This window comes from Marmota monax, unplaced genomic scaffold, assembly GCF_021218885.2.
Source record: "Marmota monax isolate L192 unplaced genomic scaffold, Marmota_monax_Labrador192_F-V1.1 WCK01_AAM20220418_F8-fsc00042, whole genome shotgun sequence".
Classification (NCBI taxonomy): domain Eukaryota; kingdom Metazoa; phylum Chordata; class Mammalia; order Rodentia; family Sciuridae; genus Marmota; species Marmota monax.
The window spans coordinates 416,252-434,756 of NW_026693008.1; the positions used below are offsets into that span (position 1 = coordinate 416,252).

General features: G+C 52.8%; 1 protein-coding gene across 3 annotated transcripts in view; it reads left to right on the plus strand.

The window, feature by feature from the left end:
* Window positions 1–18,505, plus strand: part of Lrig1 (leucine rich repeats and immunoglobulin like domains 1) — a 126,114-nt gene that overhangs the window by 84,015 nt on the left and 23,594 nt on the right. For 2 of the 3 annotated variants that reach the window (XM_046452978.2, XM_058582069.1), the window contains 6 exons: window positions 5,905–6,042; window positions 8,664–8,807; window positions 10,052–10,195; window positions 12,982–13,125; window positions 15,614–15,757; window positions 18,037–18,117. In XM_046452978.2, the coding sequence (XP_046308934.1) occupies window positions 5,905–6,042; window positions 8,664–8,807; window positions 10,052–10,195; window positions 12,982–13,125; window positions 15,614–15,757; window positions 18,037–18,117 (795 nt within the window). Of the gene's footprint in view, window positions 1–3,703; window positions 3,754–5,904; window positions 6,043–8,663; window positions 8,808–10,051; window positions 10,196–12,981; window positions 13,126–15,613; window positions 15,758–18,036; window positions 18,118–18,505 lie in introns of those variants that run through there. The other variant, XM_058582070.1, reaches the window with a different exon arrangement.

Consider the following 18,505-nt stretch of genomic DNA (forward strand, 5'->3'; position numbering starts at 1 on the left):
GGGATCTGCTGAGTCCCGGTCTGGGATGTGCTTAGAAGCTCCCCTCCAGGACAGCCTGGGTGACCCAGGGGCTGGCCTGGAGTTCTGCCGCTGGAGCAGGATGGTTTCACATGCAGAGCTCTCAGGTGGCCCTTTGTTTCTGAGAAGGGAACCGGGTCTGCCCATCGGCATTGAGATGAAGGAGTGAAGAGAACCAGGCAGTCGCTGATTTTATTCAACCGTCGTCCTTCTAGAACACCTCCTATAGATTAGCTCCTCAGCTTGGTTCTGAGGATACAAATGGCAACTAATAAAAACGAAGACGACTCATTTTATTGAGCAAGGGCTATGTGCCTGTTCATGTCAGCCCAGAACTTCACCATGGGACTCCTCCAAGATTCACACCTGTGAGCGGTGCAGCTGGCATTTGAACCTGGGCAGGGTGACCTACACGGGACGTCTTCCGCAGTGCTGAGCCATGTTCCGGAGCAGGAGGAACTCTGTGGAACTGCTGGGTCCTCAGACACCACTCATGCAGAACTCGGAGTGCAGCGATTCTAAGCCAGCTTTCCTGGGCACAGGTGTTCAGGAAGGTTTGATCGTGACCCGGGCTACAGTCGAGAGCCCAGATCAACCCTGAGACAGCAGGTGGCATGTGTATCCTCAGCAGCTGGGGATGCAGTGTGGGATCCCCAAGGGCCTCTGGAGCTGCCGTGGGTGTCTCATTTGTGTCTGGGCAGTGCTGTCAGGGGACCCTTGGTGAAGCCTTCTGTCCTCGTGATCTTGAGCTCTCTGACTGAGCTTACTTATCCGCTTGCCTGGTTTCTCCTGTGTCAATGCTGGTGAGTCTCATAGCTGTGCCCACCCGTGACCTTTCCAGATTTAACCCATGTTCATTCTGTGATTCAGTCAACAAGTGTTTATTGAGTACTTACTATGTACCTTATGCTCTTCCAGTGGCTGGATACATAGTAGGGAACAAAGTAGACGCACCTCTGCCTCCCTGGAGCCACATCTCGGTGGGAGAGAAGATGTGAAACTGGAAATAGGCAATTTCTAAGTATATTAGATGAAAATTAGGGCCACTGAGAGAAATAATGCCGGGAAGAGGTTTTCGGATGGCCAGGGAAGATCTTGTTGAAAAGATGACTTTGGAACACAGATGGGAAGGAGATGAGGGTGGGGAGGGATGTGGATCTCTGGGGAAAGCACATTCCAAGCAGTGGGAACAGCCGTGCAAAGGACCTGAGGCATGACGCACCCGGGAGCCAGTGTGGGGCAGAGTGTGTGAGGTGGAGGGGCAAGAGGTCAGGCAGGTGCGTGGAAGGTAATGTGGGCCCTGAAGGACATCCTAAGGCCACACTCCTAAGGCAGACGTGAACATCATCCCTTGTTTTAGGCAGAGAAGTCTTGTGAACTGGCTCGGCATTTTGTTTTGTTTTAAAATTGTGGTAAAGTACACATATCATAAAATTTAAGTGTGGGGTTCAGTAGTGTTAAGTGCACTCATGTGTGCAACCCATCTCTAAAACTTTTTCCCATCTTGCAAAAGTAAACTCCCTGTCCATCAAACAAGACGTCTTTCCTGAGTCCCCGGCAACCGTCTTTTTACTTTTTGTTTTGATGAATTTTACTACTCTAGATGCCACATCTAGAGTAGTGGGAGCGAATAGTAGTAGTATTTATTTTTTCTTTTGATGCCTGGGATTGAACCCTGAGGTGCTTAACCACTGAGCCACATTCCCTGCCCTCTTTTTTTAAATTTTGGGACACGGTCTCCATAAGATGCTTAGGGTCTCACTAAGTTGCTGAGGCTGGCCCTGAACTTGCGATCCTCCTGCCTCGGCCTCCTGAGCCACTGGGGTGACAGTCGTGTGCCACCACTCCCAGCTTTGTGTCTAATGTTTTGAGGAGCCAGCAAACCATTTTCTTCAGCTTTCCATCATTTCACATCATTTCACATTCCCATAAAGTTTTGGCTGCTCCAAATCCTCACCCATGCTTAACTTTTTTTTTTTCTTTTTTAATTTGATAGGGGCCACACTGATGGGTGTGAGCGGATATTTAATCAGGGTTTTGTTTTGCATTTCACTTGTGAAGGCTGACTTCAAACATGGTTGCATGGGGTTGTTGGCTACTTGATTCTCTTTGGAGAAATGTCTATAAAGTCCTTTGCCAATTTTAAAAAAATTATTTATTTTTATGTGGTGCTGAGGATCGAACCCAGTGCCTCACACATACCAGGCAAGAGCTCTACCACTGAGCCCCAGCCCCGGGCCCCCTTTGCCCATGTTTTGATCAGGACGTTTGTTCTCTGTTGCTGTCAGTTCTAGGGATTCTATATATACAGTCATGCAGGTCCCCACCCCCCAAAAAAATACCCAATCCATGGAGCCTCAAGTCCCTTGTACAAAGTAATGCAATAGAGTCATATAATCAGTGCTTTAAATCATCTCCAGAATTTTAAAATATCTCATGCAGTGTAAATCAATGCTGTGTAAATAACTATACCGTGCCATTTAGAGACAGGGACAGGGAAAAAGTCCGTACACCTTCACTCCAGACACAGTTTCTTTTGTATTTTCCACTCCAGTTAGTGGAACGTACAGATGTGGAAGCTGTGGGAATGTGGGGTGGGGGTGGGTGGGGGTGCTGACTGTATTCTGGGTAGTATCCCCTTTGCCAGGTACCTGATTTACAAATGTCCCCGGGCCCCCTGAACTGACCTCTGTGGCTGCCGGTGGGTGGGGCTGGAAGGTGTGGCCGGTAGCCTGCCCAGGGGCCCCTCTTCCCATTTGATGATGTCGTCTCCGGCTCCCGGGAGGGGAGGGACCCCCCCTTACCATTCTCTTGTGCCTGCCTCTGAATCGCCACCCCTCCCACCTGGCCCGCGGGGAGCCCGATTCCCAGCTCCTTGGCCTGGCCCTGCCAGCTCTGTCCCCTGCGCCAAGCTCCTGGCCTCCCAGCCCCAGCGTCCTGGCTCAGGCACTAGCCCTGGCAACTTCTCCCAGGCAGAATGAAGTGCGTTCCTTCCCTCCCAGGCTGCCGTGGTCCAGTCTCCATGGCTGCCTCTTCTGCTCAGTGGGAACTTTCCCAGGGTGCCAGAGACTTGTCGTCCTCACAGGGTCCTTTTTTTGGGGGGAGAATGTGAAGAGACAGACTGACAAGAAAGAAGGAAGAGGCCCAAGACAAAGACCAAGTAAGACAGAGGAGGGGGTGTGGGGGAGCAGAGAGAGGGGTCAGCTGTCCTGAGGGCTCCCCCCCAGGGGACGGACCCCTTTGTCCAGCTTTGGGCCCCAGGACGTCCCTTCTGTTTCCAGACCCCCTCTTTCCTGGCTCCCTGGCACGGTCTCCAGAGTTCCCGGATGAGGCACAGTACTGTCTCCTTTATTTCTTGATCTTTTTTCTTCCCATACTTTGCATAATAAAGGTTTTCTGTTCTTTTACTTTGGGAGTCTGAAAAACTGTAAGAGACTATGTTTATTAAAGAGCTGAATACAGATCTCAAAGGAAGTAGCTTGGTGGGGGGGTGGGTGAGGAGGGGAGGTGGAGGGAAGGGTCCTTTCATTGGAAGGAGGCTCCCCCTGTCAGCAGAGTTGGGCCCTTGTAAATCGAGTTTTGAATTTAGGGCCTGGGAGACTTGTGAAAAGAAAAACCAACACCACCACCGACAAAAGGAGCCGAGGGAGGCCCCCAAACTTCTGGGAAAGAGGTCCTCGTTCCTGCCTTGTTGGAACCAATGTTCAAGGGTTGGTTTAAAGGAGATGCCACTTGGTAAGCGACGGCTGGCTTCCTGGCTCCGATCGGCTGGACGGCTGCCCCTCTTTTCTTAACCTGGCAGGAGTGTGTGTCTGGAACCCTCAGGACAGCACTGCCACCCTGCAGATTCTTTTTTAAGGTGGGGAGAAGAGGGGGGGTACCAGAGATTGAACTCAGGGGCACTCGACCACTGAGCCGCATCCCCAGCCCTAGTTTGTATTTTATTTAGAGACAGGGTCTCACTGAGTTGCTGAGGCTGGCTTTGAACTCGCAATCCTCCTGCCTCAGCCTTCGGAGCCTCTGGGATGACAGGCGTGTGCCACTGCGCCTGGCAACCGAGCGGATTCTCACGCATCTCCTGTCCCAGTTTGAATCTGCGAGGGAGAGCCATGTTCACAACAGGCCCATGGCCCCACCTCGCTTAGCATTAGTCACCTTTGTCCTGATTGATGACTGCTGGTCCCTTGGTTAGATTTGGGGTTTGCCAGAGGCCTCGAGGGTTAAAGATGCAAATAAGTCATAGTGGACGGTGCCTTCCTAAGCGGGCAGGACACCCTCGGAGCACTTTCCTTAGTGTCCGCTATCCCTTCAGCATGGTTTTAAGTCGGGTTGCCCGTATTCCAGAAATGACAGGCTGCGGCTCCGTCATTTAGATGAGGAAACTGAGGAACAACGCCATTAGAGCTGCAGGGGATTTGATTCCAGTGAGACCCAGCAGTGAGCTCCTCTCTCCCTTTGCCGAGCGCCAGGATTTTATTCTTTTAAATTTGTTCTAATTAGTTATACATGACAGTAGAATGTATTTTGAAATATCCAACATAAATGGAGTATAACTTTTTCTGGTTGTACGTGATGTGGAATCACACCAGTCATGTAATTATGTGTGCACACAGGGTGATAATGTCCCAATCCTTGTACTATCCTTCCTACCCCCCAAACACCCTCCCTTCCCTTTGCTCCCCTCTGCCTAATCCAATGTACCTCTATTCTTCTCTACCTATCCCCCATTTTGAATTAGCATCTGCATATTAGAAAGGACATTCAGCCTTTGTTTTTTTGGAATTGGCGTGTTTCATTCACTTAGGATGATAGTCTCCAGTTCCACCCATTTACCAGCAAATGCCATCATTTCATTCTTTAAGGCTGAGTAATATTTCATTGTGTATATATAACACAGTATCATTATCCATTCATCTGTTGAAGGGCATCTAGGCTGGTTCCATAGCTGGACTTTTGCGAATTGAGCTGCTATAAACATTGATGTGACTGTGTCACACTGTAGTGTGCTGATTTTAAGTCCTTTGGGTGTTATGCTGAGGAGTGGGGTAACTGGGTTAAATGGTGGATCCATTCCTAGTTTTCTGAGGAATCTCTCTACTGCTTTCCAGAGTGGTTGCACCAATTTGCAGTCCCACCAGCAATGTATGGGGATTACCAGGATTTTATCTGTGTGTGTGTGTGTGTGTGTGTGTGTGTGTGTGTTTCATCTCCTGTATGTCTCCATGCCTGGCACATGGGAGGTGTCAGTAGTGATTTGTGAAGGGCTGAGGATGTGGCTCAGTGGTGGAGTACTTTCCTAGCATGCATGAGGCCTAGGATTTAATCCCCAATACTGCACACAGCCATATGACTAAATCTGGGCTTGTGCCTACAAGCCTTATAAATCGGCAGTGGACTGGGTCCTGAAGATTGCAGAAGGGTATTGGTTCGGAGCTGCCCAGTTGTAGGTGGATGCAGGTAGATGCAGGTCATGCCATGCTTGGGTACTTAAAGATCACCCTCTGTGTTCTTGCCCCATACCTTTGCAAATAGCTTGTCCCATATGAGAAAATCCAGCATACTCTCTGAAGCCAGCAGCTGATCATGGGTGGGAAAAACAACAGGAAAGCTCATTTCGAGTGTCACTAAACTGTCATGTTATGAAAGAGCAAAACAACTAGTAAAATAGGAAAGAGAATTCTTATACTTTTTTGTATTTGATTTAGAGACAAGGTCTCACTGAGTTGCTTAGGGCCTCCCTAAGTTGCTGAGGCTGGCTTTGAACTCCTGATCCTCCTGCCTCAGCCTCCTGAGTCCCTGGGATTATAGGCGTCCACCACTACGCCTGGCTCTTGTAGTTACTCTGCAAAAAGAAATGCCCGAGTCACCTCCACTTGTGTGTTTCAGGCAGCACAACAGGATCCGCAGTGTGAACGGGAGCCAGCTGAAGGCCTACCTTTCCTTGGAAGTGTTGGATCTGAGTTCGAATAATATCACGGAAATCCGGAGCGCCTGCTTTCCCCCTGGACTGCACATACGAGAGCTGTAAGTGCTTCTGTGGTCGGGGCTGTCCCTCTGCTTCTAGGGCAGCTGGAGGCCTCTCCGTTGCCCAGGTCTGTACACAGGCTGCATATTCCACTTCTGCTTTGGTCAGCCTTTTCACTACTGTGTGACTAAAAAGACCCGACCAGCACAACTGTAGAGGAGGAAAAGTTTAATTGGGGGCTGACAGTTTCAGAGGTCTCAGTCCACAGACAGCAGGCTCCATTCCTCAGGGCTGGAGGGGAGGCAGGACATCATGGAGGAAGAGTGTGGTGGAGGGAAGCAGCTCACATGGTGGTCAGGAAGCAGAGAGAGACTCCACTCTCCAGAGACAAATAGAGACCCCAAAGCCACGCCCCCAGTGCCCCCTCCCCCAGCCACACCCACCTGCCTCCAGCCACCACCCAGTTAATCCCATCAGGGATCCATTCACTGGTTGGGTTAAGGCTCTCACCACCCAGTCATTTCTCCTCTGGACCTTCCTGCACTGTCTCACATGTGAGCCTTTGGGGGACACCTCACATCCACACCATAATAACTTTTCAGCCCTGAGGATGGTGCAAGGCAGGGATAGGAGCCTCTCTGATGCCCACTGATGGAACATTTCTAGTTACACCCAAGGTGGACACCTGAGTCAGGGAGAGGTGGATCCGCCTGTCCAGGGAGCTCACCCCTCAGACAGAAGAGTTCAAGACTCTGAGGTCTGCCCTGACCACAAAGCCTGCTCTTACTCCCCTTTACTGGGCTGCTTCCCAGCAGAGCTTGGAGGGAAGGCTCAGGGGAGCTTAGAGGCCCACTCTGCAGAGAGAGCGCTTTGCAGACTCTCCAGGCTGTTCCTTCCTAGTGTCCCATAGTGATCACACAGCTCACGGGATCTGTCTGGGAAGGTGGCTCCTGGTTCTGTGGGTTCTCGGGACTATGCTGATGGGTCTCTCACCCGTGTTCGTGCCTCATCTTACATGCGGTGTGGATGGTAGACAGGAGTAAAAATGATAAAACTGCAGCACCCATGGCCTGTGGGTAGGAGAGGGTCACTCTGGGGAAGGATCTGAAAACCTAGGCCAAAGCGACATTTTCCAATTCTGAGTGAGTTTCCGTTCCCTGTGTCATCACTGTTTCGGGGTCATTTTGGAGCTCATTTGCCAGGCCGGTTTAGAGGTGGTCATGACCCATCTCTTCAGGGAAGATGAACCTTGGCCCCTAGATCTTCCAGGTCATTCTCAGGCTGCATCAAGGTGCCAAAATCGGGAACAGGAGGCCTTGGCCTTTGTTAAGCCTCGAGTGGAGGCTGTCCCGAGGTGTCCGCCCGACACTCCCTTGCTCAGAACCAAGAAACCACCAGCCGCTAAACAGAATTGCACTGACCTTCTGTCGCTGCAAGAAAGCAGGAGGGACTTTCTCTTTTGGCAGCTTGTGGCTGCTCTATCTTCATCCCAGAGGCTGTTCTTCTCTAATCTGGAGTGTCGAGAACAAACAGTCCGGCCCCGTTGTAGAGAATCCTCATGTGCCCTGTGCTGGGGCTCTGCCTGGTAAAGAATCCAGAGGAGCCTTGTTCCTCCCCCCAGGGCAGAAGGTTCTCTGGGTTTTCTCCTTTTCACTTAGGCGCTGTTCTTTTTGTGTTTTTGTTGTTTTGTTTTGTTTAAAAACACACACACACACCAATCTTTTGTCTAGGAAAAGCAGTAAGAAGGGTATTGAGGGGTAACTTCTCATAGGAATACTGATTTATTTTATTCCTTTTATTTTTTCCCTTTTCTTTTCCACTGCTTGCTATGCTTTGCACACAGTGTGACACACGTATCTGTGTTGTACACTGCAGTCCATCCGCTCAGTACGGTCAAAGGAGATGGCCCTGAAAAAGTATTGCGTGTCTTTTTTTGGTGGGGGCTGGGGTACCGGGGATTGAACTCAGGGGTGCTCAACCACTGAGCCCCATCCCCAGCCCTATTCTGTACTTTATTTAGAAACAGAGTCTTACTGAGTTGCTTAGGGTCTCGCTTTTGCTGAGGCTGGCTTTGAACTTGTGATCTTCCTGCCTCAGCCTCCCAAGCCACTGGGATAACAGGCGTGGTGTGGCTCGCTTTCTAAAGAACTTGGCTCAGGTCTCTTTAACCTAGAGGGTTTCTTTCAGGTATTTAAAATCTTTAAAGGAATTGCCTTGTACACACTTATTATGTAAGTCCCAAAATGAGACCCACTTCAGGATTAAAGACTGTTTCCCCAAATCGTGGAATGGAATCTGACCTGGCCTCTGGCTTGTGCTTTGTGTAGGGCTTTTCCCGTCGGCGGGCCACTTGTGGCCTGAGGTTGGCAGGTTTGCAGGAGGGCTGGGGGTGGAGGTGTCTGCCGGTCCCTCCCGCCCTCTTGGGCCCACTAGCCATGGGTGCTGTGTGCACAGGACTGCCTTGTGACCTTGGGCAGTCCTGCCACCTGCAGTGCTTCCCTATCCGGGAGTCAGGGCAGGCTCTGAAGCCTCATGGTGACAGACGTCTCCTCGGGAAGCCTGTCCCTCTGGGTGTGTCTTAGCGTGTTTTCCCAGCTCGGATCCAGCTGGGTCTGGTGTCTGTAACAGCACGAGGAAGGCCTCCTATGGCTGTGACATTTTCTCTCCTGACTCGTTCCAGCAACCTGGCCAGCAATCGCATCGGCACCCTGGAGTCAGGAGCATTCGATGGCCTGTCACGGTCGCTGCTGACTCTTCGCCTGAGCAAAAACAGGATCACCCAGCTTCCTGTAAAAGCATTCAAGTTACCCAGGCTGACACAATTGTGAGTTCAGAAACCGGTACTTTAATTAAGGTTATAGCCCAATTTTATGGGGGCCAAACTTCCCCAAGGACCTAGAACCAAATGCAACCCCTACTCCCCCCAGTAAAGTTCTGCACGAACCGTAATTAATGCCCCTATGGCAACACCTAGTAAAAGCAGATTGGAGCTGGGTCTGGGGCCGGTGGGCCACCTCATAATGACTTGCAGGGATGAGGTCCACTGAGTATGAATGTGCGGGTTCATGCTGGTGTCCTCCCCTATGACATGAGGAATCCTGCTGGTTAGCTGGCGTGGCTAGTGCTTGGGCTGCGTGCATTCTGTTTATTTATCTCAGAGGTTTTAGTGTTGTTATTAAAGGTACCCGTAAAATATGCACCTTGTGCTTGATGGCATCCTCGACATTTCTTGAATTTGGCAGGAAGTTAGCATGGCTAGAGGCGGTAAGCAGGAGATGGCAATCTTTATCTCCTAAATCTTACAAGGTGGTTGATTTATGATTGTCTCTTGCTTTTTTTTTTTTTTTTTGGTACCGGGGATTGAACTCAGAGGCACTCGACCACTGAGCCCCATCCCCAGCCCTATTTTGTATTTTATTTAGAGACAGGGTCTCACTGAGTTGCTTAGGACCTCGCTGAGTTGCTGAGGCTGGCTTTGAACTCACGATCCTCCCACGCCACTGGGATTATAGCCCTGTGCCACCATGCCTGGCTCTTTATTGATTGATTGATTGATTGGTTTTCTACTTCTTTTTATTATTGGAAAAGTAAATATCAGGAAAACAAGCCAGTAGTGGAAATTTGGTTTACATTGACGAGAACAGTTGTTGAGGCTCAGCGGGGTGTGGATCCTGGGCTGTCTGCGGAGAAGGTCTCCATGATGCTGAGGAGACTGGGTCACGAGATGCTGCAGAAATACTTGGGGGAAACCAGGGCTTTCCGATGAGCTCCGTGTGTCGTTCCCTGCCCCTCCAGGCTACCCAGAGTCCTTTCGGTTCCCCCGAGGCTCTCTAGTGCTAGAGCCAGCAGCTGAATGTGTGTGCTTCATGGGGTGTCCCCCGCCACTCTTGCCCACGCTGCCCCATACATGGAGATCCCGTCAGGTGCCCTGACTGCAAGTGTTCTTGCCATTCGATACCCGCTGGCTCGCTGGCTGGGGAACTCGGCAGGGGCGTGTGTGTGTGTGTGTGTGTGTGTGTGTGGAATGTGCACAGGGAGGCTCTGAGCCCGTGGGCTTCTTTTCTTCAGGGACCTTAATCGGAATCGGATTCGGTTGATCGAGGGCCTCACGTTCCAGGGCCTGGACAGCTTGGAGGTGCTGAGGCTCCAGAGAAACAACATCAGCAAGCTGACGGATGGCGCTTTCTGGGGGCTGTCCAATATGCACGCGCTGTAAGTGCGGGTGGGCCCTGGAGGGGCTCCAGCCTAAGGGTGAGGCCGTGGCCTCTGCGCCCTGCCTCTGTGGGGACTGGGGCAGCCTGTGTGTGTCCATTCAGCTGAGCCCTAGGTGGAGAGCAGGCCGCCTATCCTTTTTCTTTCTTTTTTTTTTTCTTTTGGTACCAGGGATTGAACTCGGGGAGGCACTCGACCCCTGAGCCCCATCCCCAGCTTTGTGTTGTATTTTATTTAGAGACAGGGTCTCACTGAGTTGCTGAGCGTCTAACTTTTGCTGAGGCTGGCTTTGAACTCGCGATCCTCCTGCCTCAGCCTCCCGAGCTGCCTCGATGACAGGCCTGCGCCACCGCACCCGGCAGGCCACCTGTCCTTTGAGCCTTCCTGTGGTCCCAACTCCGTGTCTCTGCAGACTCAACCAGATCCGTTCGTGTTTCCGTAGCAGAGTAGGAGCATCTCTTGGAGGAGGTTCTGTGAATCAGGTCAGGGGGTGCAGGAAGGAGCCCCGTTCCTGGGCCTCCTCCCACCCCCACTTCCTCATGGCGGAACAGATCCTTCCCCACTTCCTCTGCACTCCCACACCCCACAGGAAGCTCCTTCCCTCCCCAATTTGGGTTTGACCGTCTTCCTTGATGTGCAGGTGGACCCAGAATGTATAGTTCATCACAGGAGATTTATTTCTGCCTTGTGAGCTCATCAAGGCACTTGGTGCAGATGTGCAGCTTTTATCAAGGGAACGTGCTCTTCGGCCAGATGTGTCCAATAGCGGAGCCGAGGCCTGCCAGAAACAAAGGCCACATCAAAAAAAAGCAGAGGAATGCAATCTGCTGTCGTTCGACATTTAAATTTGTTTATTTTTCATCAGAGGTAATGCCTCTGCGTGAATGAATCGGATAGTAAAGGAAAGCAGCTGCTGCCCACCCATCGCCGTCCCCTCCCCCTCCCTCCCCATCCCGGTTCTTCTCCCAGGAGACAGTTGGGTCTCAGCATTTCCTCTTGGTTCTCCTGTTTTCAGGTCTGGGTGGTTACTTCCAAGTTGGCACACCTGCACCAGTATCTTTACCCACTTCTTTCACTCATCTTTATAACTGAAACCAAGCCCAGAAGCCTAGGCCCAGGCCCCACAGTGTGCTGTGCAGAAGCATCTCTGCTTTGCATGACCAGGATGCCGGTGGCTTCTCCTCCTTTGCCACTTCAGCTGGGCTGGAGCTCTGTGGTGCATATTCCAGAACACTCTTCCTTCCTCAGGCCTGTCATTTAGAATCTGAAGTTCTAAGTTGATGGTGGTCTGAGATGAAGAGAATTTTCCGAAGAAAACAGTGTGAGGCGCTACCATTTCGTTTTTATGTGGAACGAATTTATACAAATTAGGGCCTGTAATCCCAGTGGCTCGGGAGGCTGAGGCAGGAGGATTGTAAGTTTGAGGCCAGCCTCAGCAACTTATCAAGGTCCTAAGCAACTCAGTGAGACCTTGTCTTTAAATCAAAAATAAAAAAGGGCTGGGGATATGGCTCAGTGGTTAAGCACCCCTGGGTTCAATCCCTGGTACCAAAAAAAAAAAGCAAAATGCGCATTGGTAACTTCCAAGAGAGAAACCAGTTGTCTGGGCGGAGCTGTCATTGGCGAGGATTCTGAGAAGTGAGGGAATGGCACACAGATACTTTTCATTCGATGGGGTCACATCCCGAGAAGCCCACTGTGAGCTGAGGATGTCATAAATTGAAAATACACTTAATACCTAGTACCCAGGGCGTCCTAGCTTGGCAGATGACACATGATGGAGTGTCAGTTGTTTCCTCTGGTGACCATAGGGCTGACGGGGAGCCGTCTCACTGCCACTCCCAGCATTGAGAAAGGATTGTACCAGGTAGCAAAGATCTAGATTCAGAATTCCAAGCGGGGTTTCTGAAGAATGTGCGCTAATCATAGAGTGGGGACATTACAAGTTGGAATACTGTAAGTCAGGGACCTACTGTACATACTTAATGAGCTCGTTGGGACCAGGTCCTCACACTGCCTACAACCCCAAGGTACATTCCCTTTTCCCTCCCCGTACAACGCCGTGAGGTGGATTCTTCCGGATATTTCTATTTCACAGGTGTTCAGACTCATTAAGCCATCAAAATGGCAAAATCAAGATTTAAATCTTGTAGTCATTGAGCCGGGAGTAGTGGTGCACACACCTGTAATCCCAGTGGCTCAGGAGGCTGAGGCAGGAGGATCGCGAGTTCAAAGCCAGCCTCAGCAACTTAGCGAGGCCGTAAGCAACTCAGTGAGACCCTGAATAAATAAAAAATAAAAAAGAGCTGGGGATGTGGCTCAGTGGTTAAGCGCCCCTGGGTTCAATCCCCAGTACCAGAAAAAAAAAATCATACAGTCATTGGACCCCAGAGCTAATGCCACGTCTCCTGGCACAGTGGATTTTGTCAGCTGGGTGAGGATAAGGGCTGCCTCCCTTTCCCCCTCCTCTCTCTGTTCCTCTCCTGGCTTTGCCCTTGCCGAGAGCCCCTCTGCCCACTCATCTGCCTGGTTCACTTTGACTCACTTATGGCTAACGTCCCCTGCCCTTCCAAACTTTCTGAGTATGTCTTGGCCTGCAGACCCTCCGCTGGGGTCTGCCCGTCTTCTCTCTGCCACGTGTGTGCACACCAGGGGGGCTCCATGCTTCCCAGGTGCTCTCTTACACCTTCTGTGTGACCGCCGTGTCTGATGGGAGCACTGACCAGGCACACTCCGGGTATCTGGTGAAGGTCAGACCCCCTTGACCCCGGGCGCTGTCATTGCAGACACCTCGAGCACAACAACCTGGTGGAAGTGAACAGCGGATCCCTCTACGGCCTCACGGCCCTGCACCAGCTGCACCTCGGCCACAACTCCATCTCGCGCATCCACCGCGACGGCTGGAACTTCTGTCAGAAGCTGCATGAGTTGTAAGTGTCCTCGGCTTTGGTCTGTGGAGGCAGATCCTCCAGAGCCCAGAGAGCAGTGGACTAGGAAGGGGTGCAGGCCTCGGGGGCAAAGGCAGCTCAGAGGCCGGCCGGCCCGTGGCCCTGTTCTGGAAGAAAGAAAGATAGACGTCCAGGCCAGCCAGGCCCAAAGCAGGACTGTCAGGGCTTTGAGCTCCAGGCCCTTCCTGCCTCCTATTTTTGGAATAACAGAGGTGTAACCTGTCGGTCCCCATGGGGAGCCTCTGTCTCCAGGGATTTCTTGGGTGTGGAAAAAGCTCCTGAAGTCAAGGGCTCTGCCTGGGAAGGGCAACCCGAAGAACCCTTCTCACTGTAGCTACTTGGGGAGTGATGGTACCTTAGACCTCTGGGCCATGGTGTGGCACACCTGTAATGCCAGTGACCTGGGAGGCCGAGGCAGGAGTATCACAAGCTTGAGGCCAGCCTCAGCAAATTAGTGGGACCTGTCTCAAAAATAAATAAATAAAATAAATAAAAGAAGCTGGCAATGTGGCTCAGTGGTAGAGCACCCCCAGGTTCAAGCCCCAGTACCAAAGAGGGAGAGAGAGAGAAACAGTGTGTTTGAAGCACACTAGGAGCATGAACAGAGCAATGGCGACCCGCTGACTGTGGGAGAATTTGTGTGTCCTCAGCGCTTGCACCTGGGTCAGCTTCCCCAAGGACCTGGCTCTCCTCCCTTTACGTGTCGTGCCTGGTGGAAGAGGTGGATGTGCGTGGAGGCACACAGCTCCCCGCCCCCCATCCCTTTGGAAGATCCCCAGGCGGGACACCCAGGCTGGGCCTGAGGGCACCTGAGCTCACTCCTGCTCAAGCTGAGAGCCACAGTGGTGACCCCTGGAGAAGGAACCTGGGTACCCTCTCCATCCTGTGTGCACAGGTGGGGCTGCAGAGCTGAGGGTCGAGAACGTGGCCGTGTTCCCGTGTCTGCACCCGTTTCTAGAGCTCTGCTTGTGCTGGGGGAACAGGTCCTCGCTAGGTGGGAATTTTCAGTTTAATCATGCTCTAGTTCAGTCCAGTCGGGTTTCCTTATTTTTCAGGAGGGTTTTCTCCTTTCCCACTTCTCGTAGGCTTGGCCTAGAAAAATCGTCACTTCATGTGAGCAAGCGTTACGGGTGCCAGGCACACTCGCGGGGGCCTGGGAACTTCATGCTGCACTTGCAGCCCGAGTCCTTACCCGGTCCCTCCCGTTGTGTGTGTCTCATGTCACTGGCCCACGTGCATCCCTCTGCTGACCTGGCATTTCGGTCTCCATGGGTCTGTGGTCAGGGCGTGTGCCACGCGGCAGCCCGCCTGTCCCTCCCGCTCACTGCCCTTGGACTTGGGGTGTTAGATTCGCCCTCCTGATGCTTCAGGGTGCTGCTTCGTCCCTCTTGTGGTATTGGATGACACGCTCTTTGCTCAGCCGGGGACCGCATGAGGGAACTCAGGGGACACGTGGTTCTCTGTTGTCCTGGGCTGGGAGCCCTGGGGAAGCAGGGCAGGTGTTGAGTCCCGCAGTCCCGAGCCTGTCCAGTTCCTAGGGTGAGGAGCCGTCCTGAGACGGTGTGTGTGACCTCCTGGGAGAAGCTGTGCTCCGGAGCTTTGGCGGGGCTTTGAGTCCCCTGCTCCCCTTTCTGGCTGTGGACCGCTGTCTGCTGTGCCCTGTAGAGGGGCCGGGGGTCACTGATGCGTGCCTTGACCAGTCCCAGAAGCTTGCCCTGTTCTCAGGTCACCTCAGAGCCAGGCTGAGGTTTGCTTTCCCGCCCCTCCCTTAAGCCAAATTCCTTAATTGCAGGTGAGGATGTAATTTTGGTCTCCTGCCAGGTCCTGCGACTGACAGACACCATGACTTATTTCTCCGGCAGGGAAAGAAGGCTGCCGGCTGCCCCCTTTAAAAACCCATTAATCTTCACTGATACTATTTTTCTTCTTCCTGACCCAGCCCAAACTAACCATTTTTCAACCAGAGGTAACCCAGATGCCAAGTGACCAGCGCCAGGGTTGTGTCAGAAATGCACGGGTGTCTGGGAGGAGGGGTGGAGTCTCACATGTAGGCTAAGTGGATGATTTGGGGCGTGTCCTGTCCTGCTCACAGGGAGGGTAGGTGACACTCAGGCCAGAGCCTCCCAGGCTGAGGCTGAGGCCCTGCAGTGGCTGTCCCAGGCAGGGATGTGTGGCGCCCTCTGCTGTCCAGTGCATGGAGTGGCAGCATCTGACCCACAAGGGGCCTGTCCAGGGTGTCGGGGGCCTCTGCCAAGAAAGGTCTGAATCAGGCCCAGCCTGGACACCAGCAGGGAGGCTTTGTATTGCCTGACCTTGTGCCATCCCCTACAGTTTAACCACACCGGGACCTGCACGGCCATCCCTGTTGTTAGACCAGGTGGATGACCTAGCTGTACGTCCACTGTGAGATGCTCCCTGCCCACGGAGATCCCACGGGCTGATAATGATCTGTGCCCCTCCGCCTCCCCAGGATCCTGTCCTTCAACAACCTCACGCGGCTGGACGAGGAGAGCCTGGCCGAGCTGGGCAGCCTGAGCGTCCTGCGCCTCAGCCACAACTCCATCAGCCACATCGCCGAGGGCGCCTTCAAGGGACTCAAGAACCTGCGCATCTTGTACGGCATTCGCTGTGGGGGTGACAGAGTGACGGGGTCCTGGGCGGGAGAGCACAACAGGGCAGAGCTGGCCCCTGAAGGCCTCTGGGAGTTCTCCGAACTCTGCTCCCAATGGCTTTGGGTGGGAATTGGACCCCAAGCTGATGTGTCATGTGTGTATATGATGTCAAATGCCTTGTACCCCTGGGATGGTGCCTGAGGGGAATGACAACCCTAAAGTGTGGTGTCACCAAGCAGAAGCTGCACACTGTGCCTGTCAGGACTCTGGGTCCTGCTGTTGAAGTGAGCGTCCCCAGGTCGGCAGCCACTGCCACACTGTCCCTGCAATCATCTTTTTTTTTCTTTCTTTCGATACCAGTGATGGAACTCAGGGGCACTTGACCACTGAGCCCCATCCCCAGCCCTATTCTGTATTTTATTTAGAGACAGGGTCTCACGGAGTTGCTTAGGGCCTCGCTTTTTGCTGAGGCTGGCTTTGAACTCACAATCCTCCTGCCTTAGCCTCCTGAGCCCCTGGGATTACAGGCATGAACCACTGCGCCCGGCTTCATTTTTTAAACCCTCTATGTCTTTTCTCCAAACCATTGCAGAAAACTAGTTCAAAAACTCCTTTGTTACACTTGGTGTCCGATGTGCCTCATTTCCAAAAGAGGTGGAGTTGGGGACTCTGTGTCTTTCCTTGTCCTCATTAGGGAGCCGTTCAACCAGGTGGAGGTGATATGCCATGTCCCTCTAAGTGTCCCATTAGGTGAGTCACCAGAAGTCACCCCCAGATGCTTTTCTGGGATTTTTAGAGAACTTTTCGATTGTTGGCCTCAGTTTCCAAACCATCAGCAGAAAGCCCCCAGAGGGGGGTGTGTGATTTTCAGCAGACAGTGGTGGTGGGCTCTGAGACCCCCTTCCTAGGCATGATCTCCTGGTGGACAGGGGCTTGCTGCAGGCAGTTGGGGCAGGACGCCCCTCTGCACTTGCATCTGGCGGAGCTGGCTTTAATGTGGAGTCACTGCCTGGGGGAGCAAAGTGCCCCAGGCCAAGCATTCAAGCAGAAGTCCTACAAGGCCAGGATAAGGAGGCCAGGCATGGAGACTTAGCAGGCCAGAGGAAGAGGGAAAGGTTGGCAGCAGGAGTGGGGACACAAGCACACAAAGCCACCGCCCCAGGCCTGGGTGCATCCAGTCTGAAGATGACAGGCAGGAGCTGTGGGAAGGAGAAGCCCCTCCAGCAGCCGACTTTGCTCAAGCAAGGTCACAGCGAGTGGTTCACCTTCACTCAGAGCTCCCTTCCCACTGGCACCGTCCATTCCAGGTCCTCCTGAGAGCCAAGAGCATCCCTTTCTGATCCTGGCCCTTGTGCAAGGACTCAGGAGAGGGAAGGGCAGGCCCGAGGGCCTGGTGGAAAGTTGGAGACGGCAGAGTGCGTGCAGAACAGGGCCTGGCCGCCAGGTGCGATGTCCCGCCTGGGCACCGTGACCTGCCCTTGGACGCTGGGAAGCGGGCTGAGTCACTGGCCTTGGGATTTGCTCTGCTGGGGGAGCCTGGCCTGGAGAGTTGGCCCCATCTCTCCCACCCTGGCGAGCGGGTCACAAGTCTGACTCAGCACCCAGATGTCCTCCCTGGCTCAGTGTCTAGCTCTCTGCAGGCCCCGTGAGGAGATGGGCTCTGGGCCCCAGACTCACCGGCCAGCATGCAGGGCACAGGGCCAGGGTCCCTTTCTTCACTGCCTGATTTTTTTCTTCTACGTGCTTTGCTCCAGATTCTTGGTTGGGTCCAAAAAAGGGGACTCTGGTTGAGTTCGAGAAGATAGGAACCTCAAGGAACTTGTCAACAGATCCTCCAGGCCAGGGCCAGATGTCCACTCTGGGCAGGCAGAATACAAACTGGGCTTCCCGCCCCCGGGCCTGGCCGGAGAAAGCTGCTTATTTGGGGTGTGCATCAGCTGCGCTGGAAGGCCGTGGGGGCCCAGCCACGCTGCAGGCTGCACAGAGCGGGGCCTGCTGCACAGAGCGGGGCCTGCTTCTCAGAGCCGCACTCCTCATGACCGTACAGGACACTGGGCTCCTAGGGTATACCTGGGTGCCTTGAGCTGTGAAGTAGAAACCCAGTCTGAAGCAGTTCTCCTGTCCTTACAGAGAGTGGGAGGGGAAATCCTGGGGACCGAATCAGAACAAATTATATTCCATGCTTTAAAAATGATGCCATATTCTATTGTCATGTAGAACTAATGAAAAAAAGTGGGGTGAGGGTTGTGACTGAGAGGTTCACACTCTGTCTTCTCCCCAGGGACCTGGACCATAACGAGATCTCAGGCACAATAGAGGACACCAGTGGCGCCTTCACAGGCCTCGACAGCCTCAGCAAGCTGTGAGTATTTCTGAGTTCGTGGCTCTCTGAGCGCTGGTACGCACTGGAACCCCCTTGAACAGCTCCCTTGTCCTGTGTCTGAGTCCTGCAGCAGAAAGTGGGCTCTACCTTGGTGTGGTGGTGCACACCTGTCATCCCAGCGGCTCGGGAGGCTGAGGCAGGAGGATCATGAGTTCAGAGCTAGCCTCAGCAACGGCGAGGCCCTAAGCAACTCAGGGAGACCCTGTCTCTAAATAAAATATTAAATTGGGCTGGAGATGTGGCTCAGTGATTAAGTGCCCCTGGGTTCAATTCCCTGATACCAAAAAAAAGAAAAAAGAAAAGAAAATGATTTGATGCCTGTGATTTGGATTTGAAATAATCCAGCTGGATTAGAAAATGGCGAAAG